At 42.3% G+C, this 9995-nt stretch overlaps 1 protein-coding gene across 2 annotated transcripts in view; it reads right to left on the bottom strand.

Annotated features, from left to right (window-relative positions):
• si:ch211-106a19.1 (uncharacterized protein LOC561797 homolog) overlaps positions 1–9995 on the bottom strand; it is a 46464-nt gene continuing 36469 nt past the window's right edge. The window contains exons 5-15 of one of the 2 annotated variants that reach the window (XM_034148787.1): positions 8330–8453; positions 7754–7820; positions 7085–7237; positions 6495–6740; positions 5684–5804; positions 4965–5068; positions 4044–4139; positions 3472–3656; positions 3134–3354; positions 2408–2425; positions 1–1315 (exon numbers count right to left, since the gene is read on the bottom strand). In XM_034148787.1, coding sequence (XP_034004678.1) covers positions 1173–1315; positions 2408–2425; positions 3134–3354; positions 3472–3656; positions 4044–4139; positions 4965–5068; positions 5684–5804; positions 6495–6740; positions 7085–7237; positions 7754–7820; positions 8330–8453 — 1478 coding nt within the window. In that variant the 3' untranslated portion in view covers positions 1–1172. The remainder of the gene's footprint in view (positions 1316–2407; positions 2426–3133; positions 3355–3471; positions 3657–4043; positions 4140–4964; positions 5069–5683; positions 5805–6494; positions 6741–7084; positions 7238–7753; positions 7821–8329; positions 8454–9995) is intronic. The other variant, XM_034148789.1, reaches the window with a different exon arrangement.

Here is a 9995-nt window from a genome sequence, read left to right as displayed (position 1 = left end):
TTTTTGACTAGTTTACAGACTGTAATTACTGGAGGAAAACATTCATTTTTTTACGCAGTGCTGCATTATTCATCACTTCAGACAACCCTAATCAAATATTACCGGTTGGTTATGGAGACCCAAAGTGTTAACCATCTAATAAATAAACAAGACATTATGGAGTAAACAATCACATTAGTAAATACAGATACAAAATGTAATAAAGCCGTACAGTTGTGAAGTAACCCATTACATTTAAATAACACGTCGTTTTTATGATATATCATTTCATCGAGTTAATTGCGATCAAGTATTCTTTTTTCACAATATCCTTTTCCAAAATCTGTATTAGTATTACAATGTCACTTTTATCAGTGACTGTTTTACAAGCACTTTTAAAAGGAATAATACAATGTCATAATAACTATATATGATAACACTCCACAAACGATTGCAGGATGAAACAACATATTGTTTACAGAGCTGTGTATACAAATGCTTGCATTACTTCACAAGGTCTTGCTTAGGTTCCTTTTTTGTCTGTATTTTTTTTATTTGTTTAATTACTTTTGAACACTTTGTGTCTGCATAATTGATAACAATATCTAATACACTTATAGTTTTAGACGGTCTTAGCATCTTTCCTAAGCAACTAAAAGAGGCAAATAATGAGCACTTCAATCAATCCTGTGAAGAAAAAGAGGGAAGTCATTAAATATTTATTCCGGTATAATCTTAATTGTGCTGAATGAAACGGAGGACCAGGACACATTACGTGTATTCAACACTGTTTGTATCGGCCCATTTATACATTTGTCCCCGTCAGTAGTCTATTATCTTGAGCTTCTTTGATATCTGGCCAACTGGTCAAATCTCTTAAATGTGGTGAACACAGGAGAGTACATTGTGAGTAAGATTTATGGAACACCTGATTTCAGGAGAGTGCAGGTGCATTTGTTTCGTGGTGTTAACACTCCAACACCACCTCACACCCACACACCATCTCTCTGCTGCTTCAGCATAGTGTCACAGATTCAGGGAACAACCCTTCTTTTCCCCGTAGTAAAAACAGTGTACATTTGGAGGTATTCTCATGCTCACTAAAAAGGTCCACATGGTGCTCATAAGCCAGCTACGGACCAGAGGCAGAGTTTCCCCCTGTGTGCTGAGGATAGGAGAGGTGAGCTCCTGGGTTAGAAGATGTTAGAACACATGCTCCAGTCCTGTCTTTCCTTTGCCTCCCAGTAACCTCCCTTGTACACAAAGTTTGTCTCTCCGGTGACTGAGTCCCTCCTCTGGTGAAACCACAGCGGCTGGTAGCCTTCGTATTCTTTTCCTGTGGAAGAAGCACAGGTGTTACCCAATCGCTGTCATTAACATCGCACCCTAATGGAGAAGCCACAGTTGCAGGAGATTCACTGAGCGAGCAATTTGCCTTCATACATATATGCATCTACAGGGAGAGCAATTGATGGCTGTGCATTTGAGTTAGATCAAACCCTAACCCTAACCCTGGTTCAATTCAAGTAAAGGTGAACATTTTAACCATAGTTTTGGAACTCCCTTAAAGGTGGGGTAGGTCATTTTGGAGAAACCGGCTCGAGTGCGCTAGAATTTGAAAATACACAGCCGGAAAAAGATCTGCCACTTCCTTACAGAGCCCCTCCTCAAACACACACGAACGCGCACATGACCAATGAGGGCACGAGATAAGTTTGTGCACAGATGGAAGGCTGACAGGCAGGTAGGCCATCCAGTTATTTTAGCCGGGCCGGCTAAAATGATTGGTCGTACTTTTTACAGTACTACGGCTTCCACAGATGACTTTTATTTACAGATTTTTTGTCAAAGCACTTAAGATATTCATTGCTATCGGGATGTTAAGAGCATTCCATGGAATATAACAAAAACTGTATCTCGAGCCGGTTTCTCAAACTTACCTACCCCACCTTTAACTAAATAATCAGTTTGTTTCTTGATACAGAAACCACGTCAAAAGAGGGAGAGATTGCAGCACAGCAAACAGCTCATGTTGTGTTTCCCTTTATAAATACACAATGTAGATTTCACTCAGATGAACAAAGCATCAGTTTAGCAGAAAAGTGCCCATAAGCATTCAAATAGACAGGATAAAGATGATGCCGTTCAAACGAATCACTCGCTAATGTGGCTTCACCATTAAGAATACTTACAGATTTTAGAGTTGTTTCTGTTATTTTATGTATCTTATTATTTCTAAATGAAAATGTCACATGTATGCAGGAAAAAGTCATTTTTCTCCCGAGTCATTATCTGGAGAAGTTGACATGAGAGGGGTATCATGCAGTTCCCACACAGAGGACACACTTAAGGATGGTGTGTGTGTGTGTGTGTGTGTGTGTGTATATATATATGAACAACAGAGGGGCACAGGGCAACCTCCACTCACCAGAGTCATATTCACACTCTGACCATCAATAGAGGGAGGAAAAGAAAGACACGTCATGGGTACATCAAATACAATCCACACACACACACACACACACACACACACACACACACACACACACACACACACACACACACACACACACACACACACACACACACACACACACACACACACACACACACACACACACACACACACACACACACACACACACACACACACACACACACACACACACACACACACACACACACACACACACACACACAAAATGATAAGTTCTCTGCGTAAATACTACTACGACTAAGATTGGTAGACCGTAAGAAATGATCCCACATAAATAACTTATTATTTTTATAACAGCTTCTACATATTATTCATTTAATGTAATGCTTTAGTTTGAAGTGGGTCTTGGCTGTTTGTCCCAGTCATTATTGTCCTGATATACACTACACGTTATGGATATGCAGCTTTAAACAGCCTCAAATGTAAAATACAACATCATTCGGATGTACATGAATATGTGAAACTTAATGGCAATAGAAGGACGACGAAGACATTTCTTTGAACTGATCATTTTGCCGCTATGCAGGAAATGAAAGGCACTTTTACTCCTGGAACCTAAAAAACCTCCCACTGCCCGCTAATCCAAGTTATTTGATTAGCACTTCTTTGCTCTGTATCACATATCACACGCCACACGTTCTGTTCTCCTTTTCATACCTTCATCCAGAGCGTCTGAGGCGTCCGCTTCCCTCCTCCTCCTCACGGCTCTCTGTTTCTCCTCCAGCCTCTGTTTCTCTGAGTTTGCTTCGTCCCACCGGCCGTCCTCCATCAGCCGCTGGTCCGGCCTCAGGCGGCTGTCGGTGACTCCCACTGCGTCCTCCTGCTCGTTCAGGGTCAGTGCCAGCGCTGAGAAGAAGTACATGTTCTCCGCATTCTCCCTGAGAGAGCAAGAGGACATGAATGGGAGTTACACAGTATCATGCTGGACAATCAATGATATTTACAAACAAAGGTCTTGCAATGTTCTGCCTCATGACGAGGCCGATGAGACTTACGGTAAAGGGTATTTCTTCCACAGCAGCTTGGGGGACAGCGTCTGATAGACGGTCTTCTGTTTGCCCTCAGAGCCACTGCCCCCTCGGCTGCTCTGAAGGATCTTGGCACTCTCAATTTTATCATCCCACGTACCGGACAGGACGTAGTGCGCCTGGCCCCCACTGTCTGCCACTACACCTGAAACCTGGAAAGAGCAAAGGGAAATAAGAACAATGACTAAAGGGAAAACTAAAGCAGGCTTTCTTTCTGGGAGTCAAACTGTATCACCATGTCCTTTACTCCTAACGATAGGCACTTAACAATCCCCTTGGGAGGACACCAGTACATTTGCATGACATTATCAGTCACTACCAAATAAGACAGGATTGTGCTCCATTTTAAATAATTCAAAAAGGAGGTTACCTTGCTGCAATGTGACCTAATACTGCGAGCTCCTCATATATTACACTATTGTAAGTACATATATATTTGACGGTACTGTCCAGCAGGAGGCAGCATCCGACAAATGAACCCCTCGTAATATGACGTCATGCCAAGGTCGGGTATATAAGTGAGGAAAGGATGCATTTACCTTCCGTGGAACGTCCCTGGAGAAATAACTGTAGGGAGAGAACTTGAGCTGACAGGTCTCCTTGGTTCTTTGATTCACAATCTCAATGTCCCCCGACTGCAAACACACACACACACACAGAGTGAGAGAGATAAACACACACAGAGAATGATAGCGTATCTACGCTATTAACAGAAAATAATTCTGACCGATTACAGCACTCTTTGATTTCATTCATATATAGTATGTAAAGACATTTTTTAATTTTATAGAGCAATGTTTTGATGAGGTCCCCATATTGTTTGCAAGGTATCAGTGATAGTGATTGGCTATGGGGCGGGACATCTCTAAGCAGTTAAACAATCACAACAGAGCCGGCCAGCTAACCAATCAGAGCAGACTGGGCTCTGGTTTCAGACAGAGGGTGAAAAGAGGTGCTGCGGCACAGGCAGTATGAGAAAAATAAAGAGCCTTTTGAAAGATGAAAGCATGGAGATATGTCCCAGTAGAGACACATACTATAAATAACAACCTGGAAATTAGCATACTAGGGCTCCTTTGAATGTATTCCATATTTTTCTTACAAGGCTACACACAAACATACACATATGACACACAGCACACGTTGACAGGAAAAAAGAAAACAAGAAAAAATACTTCTAAACAATAGTTCCAGCACACGGATGTGAAGCACCTCCCCCTATATAACTGGGGCAACGCAAAGAAAATATAGGCTATTATTTGAGTGTGTTTTTAGAGATCAAAGCTGAACACAAATCCCGAGAGATGTTGAAGCTCCTTATTCATGTGCTGAGCTTTTACTCTCATATTCACAGCACACTGCTTTAACACAGGAGGCTAATCAGAGGCATTAAGGCTGTGGGTTTACAGCTGTGGAATAATGGCTACCAATAAGAGACAGCAACACAACAGATAACAGACCTGGTCGATCCACAGCTTGCCCACAATGATGTTGTGAACTGTGGAGGTGACCTTTCTCCACACGTAGTGGTTCCCGCTGGAGTGGAAGTGCAGGTGAATGGCACCTGGGGAGGGGACAAGGACAAAAGAGAGAACACATATCACAGCTGCTTTGTTCTCAATGTGCAATGCTGAATAGTGATGTGTTAGTTCTGTTGTGGTGGTGTTAAAATGGTTTCATCACACATCATCTAACACATTTGTGTACAGGCAATACGTGTCCATCTATTTCCAGTGTGGTCTAAGGCTGAAAGATTTATAACATGCGTTTCACCATAAACGCTTTCCACTTAAGAGTTTCTATAACATGGCACCTCACAGCAGGCATATAACAAGAAGGGGGAGAGGGCGGATGGATCCCACCGGCTGGACCTGCATCTATCAAACCTGCCATCAATCTGAGCCAACAGACCCCCTGCTCTCTGCTGCCCCAGTGCTGAGCTCCCTTTATACCCATACTTTATGTATGTGTCAGAAGGGTCATAAAACCCTCCTGATTCATTCTCACACCCTTTCATCTGGCTTCATAGTGTGTGGAAGACAGCACAACTCTCAAGTGGGTTGTGGAGTCCTTCTTAAGCAAAGTCTGCCTCGTAGTCCCCGCTGTTACATTTGCATAAAGGAACCTTTATTTACACATACAGTCTGTCGGCTTCTCCGCTGAGTCCAACATGTCTTACCCAGAGGCATTATGGAGAGGTATTTGCCACGGAACTTGCTGGCGATGGTGATTTCCTGCCACAGGGTCCAGCCTCGTTGGGAAATCACATGATGAGCAGCTGCAGGGGGGTGATGGCTCACCTTAGAGGATAGACACACATGAAGGTAAAGTATATTGATATGAGCAGCACACAGCCTTAGTATAGTTGCCAGTTTTATGTGAGAAACGTATAGTATGGGTACCCAGCACATAGAAACAGCCGGATTCTTACTTGCGTATGTTGGGTAATTTGCATAATTAGGATAAATTGCATCAATCAGCAATAATTAGCATATCCTAGTTGATACAAATTGCTTGGCCGATTTATACAATGTTTAAGTGGTTTGGTAGTTATTGAGGATGAGACATTTTCAGGATCCAAATATGGCAGTTTAAACCAGAAAGTGGCCATATTTGTATTCTTGGTGGGCTGATTTTGACTACTACTGTATGAGTAGTGTTGCGACAATTAGATATAGAGAGCACAATATGAAAATGATTACCTCTTCTGTGGACAATTTATTTTCAAATATATTAGCAATTTGTCCTATCCAGATGATCCAGAGTCCCCTATAACTTCAAAACCAATCCAAAATTCATCAAAATCAGCCCACAGGGATTACAAATGTGGCACGCTACTGGTGAAAACCGCCATTTTGGGTCCTGTAATGTCAGAAATGCATCCAGCATCCTCAATAACACCCAAAACCAACTAGAGGCCACTAGACTATTTTGCGTAGACGTTGTGTGCATTGTGTGAAAGCATAAACTCCCTGCTGCCATGCCCCTACCTGCTCACACAGCGAGCGATAGCCGAACTCCTCCCGTCGATCGAGTTCGTAGGTCTCGCCCAGGAGGGGGTTGAAGGGCTTTGCTGTCCGGTGGATCGTGGTGGAGTAGGACGACACGGAGAAGGCAGCGACGAGGCACATCTGCTCCAGGGACGAGTCGCAGCGCGCCGCCTTGTCCAGAAGCTCGTGATACTCCAGGTCCTCGGAGAGACGCTGCAGCATGGACAGAGGCTCGTTGAAGTTCACCTGAGTGAGAGGGACAAAAAGATGAAGCCTCATGCAATAGTCGATAAAATGTTGATACCCTCACTCGGCAACAGCAGAAATATTAGCTGGTAAAACTCATTGTTAATATTATTATAATGTTTTATTAAAACAAATATGTATTAGTAATTTAAAGCATTGAAATGTTATGCATTCCTAGTAAAATGATGCCTTATAAAAACTAGCAATAATTATTAACATTACCAGGAATTCAGAGGGCCTTCTTGGACAATGTTTACCTCATTACATTGTGCTCAAATGAGTGTTTTCTTAATTTAAGATTACTTGGCTAGTTTAAACTTCAGTGTTAGGAGGATCCTACTTACAGGCATGGGGATCTTGGAGAGCTCCTTGCCGATGCAGTTCTTCATGATGCTCCACAAATTGAGGGAGTAGTTGGGCTTGTCTGGGACTCGAGTCCTCCTCTGTCTGCAGGGCTGCAGCTCCTTCCCCGACACATCATTATGACCTGGAGACATCTGAGATTACATGGAAAAGGGAAAGGGTTGAGAATAAGGAGGTGGTCTTTTTTGAACTATGATTGAAAGGAATAATATATATATATATATATAAGAGTTTAAGAAATACTACAAGCTTCATGGTCAGCTTGGCAGAACAAGTTGAGATTGAGTTACAGAGAGAGCGAGGGAGAAACGGAGGAGAGCGAACAGAGGACACAGATGGGTTGGAGAGAGGAAGAAGCAAGGGAGAGTTGTGGGGGAGAGAAGTGCAGATGTTTGACTGGTAATTAATATTTAGTGCTATGAAGCAGCTGTCTATCTTTGGCAACACAAAGATAAAGGCTGTGTGTGTGAGTATAAATGACTGCAAGATAGGAAAGAGGGACTATATGAGGGAAGAAGGATATATTAATAAATTGATGAGCTGCGAGCTGTTCAGCAGCATACATGAATCTAAACTGAGAAAACTAAGCTCGGCAAATATGTGGCTACAATTATCAGTCCTGCAGGCAGACTATCTAGAGAGACACTTACGTTGTCGTCCTGGTTCCAGTCGTTGGGCTGACCTCCGCTCGCTCCACTCAAATTACTCTGAGATCGCCTGAAATGAAAATATTTTCTATAATGAGCACAATACAAATACTTTCAAGGGGAGCAACCACCTTACTGCGTATGACAGAGGAATGCTGTGTAACTGTTTCCATCATTCTTAATGGTGCTACAAGAGTTATCGGATATGTTGCAGAGATGAGTCATAACAATAACAAGAAGATAACACTAAAAGTACTTTTTAAAGAAACAGTGAACGCACAAGTTCTGCAAAAACAATCGTAATTGTCAGTAAGAGACCGGCTTCAATGCTGAAAACAATGCATTGCTACTGTAGACGGGTGTTCTCTGTATAACTAAAAAGTGAAGGGCACAACACTTGTTTGTTTTCACTTTGATCCTCAGTGGCTTGTTCAGCTGTCAGCCTGTCAAATTCACTATTATGACAAATTAGAGCATCCAAAGAATGTTTTATTAAAAGACTAAATGTTAAAACTCAACTCTCATCCCTTTATCTGTCTTTGAAAAAAAAGAAATATTGGATCTCTGTGTGTGACGGACCTGTGCTGTGCGTTCTCAGTGGCAGTCACTGTGATGAATGCAGGGGAATCCTCCATGGCGTCAAAGTACTCAGTATCCCCATCTTCATCACTCGCCTCTTCTTTGCGCAGCCTCTCACTCCCTCCTGTCAACACATATACCTTTGTGAGTAAACGGAAACAGCATCCAAAACTAGCAGAGCCGTCACATGGTGGTGAGTTTGTATCCTACAGAATTCAGAGGAGAGCGGCGTGTAATCACGTACCCATGGCCGTTAATCACGGAATAATCAGCTTAGTTAAATTGGCAATGTTCCCACTGGTTATAGCTTGAAGGATGCAAACTCCTCAGGATGTTCAGTATCCAACATTCAATAAGAGTACTTTCTAATGAAAGTAAAATAATTAAGGATAAACGACCATGTTCAGTGAGTAAAACACAAGTCAGATCAGGTGACTGTACTTTCAGGAAATAGTAGCTTTTCACCTTACTCTTTTAAAACCAGCTTCTATTTAAGACTATTTATCAAGGTGCATGCATAACACACAAAATGAGTTATGATGTGTGCTGTCTCGAAATAAGCTTACCTTAACAGCCAGCATTGCTGTGTATAAATGACAGAATACTTAAAGGTGGGGTAGGTACGTTTGAGAAACCGGCTCGAGATACACTTTTTGTTATATTCCATGGAATGCTCTTAACATCCCGATAGCAATGAATATCTTAAGTGCTTTGACAAAAAATCCATAAAGAATTTCATCTGTGGAAGCCGTAGTACTGTAAAAAGCACGACCAATCATTTTAGCCGGCCCGGCTAAAATGACTGGATGGCCTACCTGCCTGTCAGCCTTCCATCTGTGCACAAACTTATCTCGTGCCCTCATTGGTCATGTGCGCGTTCGTGTGTGTTGGAGGAGGGGCTCTGTAAGGAAGTGGCAGATTTTTTCCGGCTGTGTATTTTCAAATTTTAGCGCACTCGAGCTGGTTTCTCCAAAATGACCTACCCCACCTTTAATATCCAGATATTTAAAAAAACAACAACCGTTTTTTTTTCAGCACCTTCCAAATCCCACATTTGTACGATGTTTTTCCTCTATGGTTGAGGGCAAAACCAGTAAAAGCTACTTTTAACAACTTGTTGACTGTTAAGTAAAGATTGCCTTCATGGTAATAGAAACTTTGATTGGTGGTAAGAGAAGAAACTTGAACATTTTTTCCTGTTTTGTTTGGGGGGGGGGGGGGGGGGGGGGGGGGGGGTTCAGGATTTAATACAGTTAGCAGTGACAGTGATTGAAGGTAAAGAGAGATGCATCAACGGTCCCTGGCTGTACACGAAGCAGCGAAAGAAGAAATGATTGATGGATAGGTGTACTAGTGACGGTCTAAGAAACTGGACAATCAGGCTCCCCATTGATTAGGCTCAAGATGCTGAGCGGGAAGCCTGCTTGTCCAGTTTCTTAGACCGTCACTAGTACACCTATCCATCAATAAATTCTTCTTTCCTGTTACTTAATGCTCAGCTTTTATTAAGTTACACCAGTTCCTGTTTTGCTATTGAGTTGTGTTGTCATTTTTCAGTAGGGTTAGGTCATGAGGTCGCTAAAATCAATAGGTTTCTTCCTGTTGCATGATGTACACAACAAATGTGTTTCCAGCCGAGGCGTCTGTTTTCCACATAATAAATAAT

Source organism: Trematomus bernacchii, unplaced genomic scaffold, assembly GCF_902827165.1.
Source record: "Trematomus bernacchii unplaced genomic scaffold, fTreBer1.1, whole genome shotgun sequence".
NCBI classification, from domain to species: Eukaryota; Metazoa; Chordata; class Actinopteri; order Perciformes; family Nototheniidae; genus Trematomus; species Trematomus bernacchii.
This window is presented reverse-complemented; position numbering and strand designations above follow the sequence as displayed.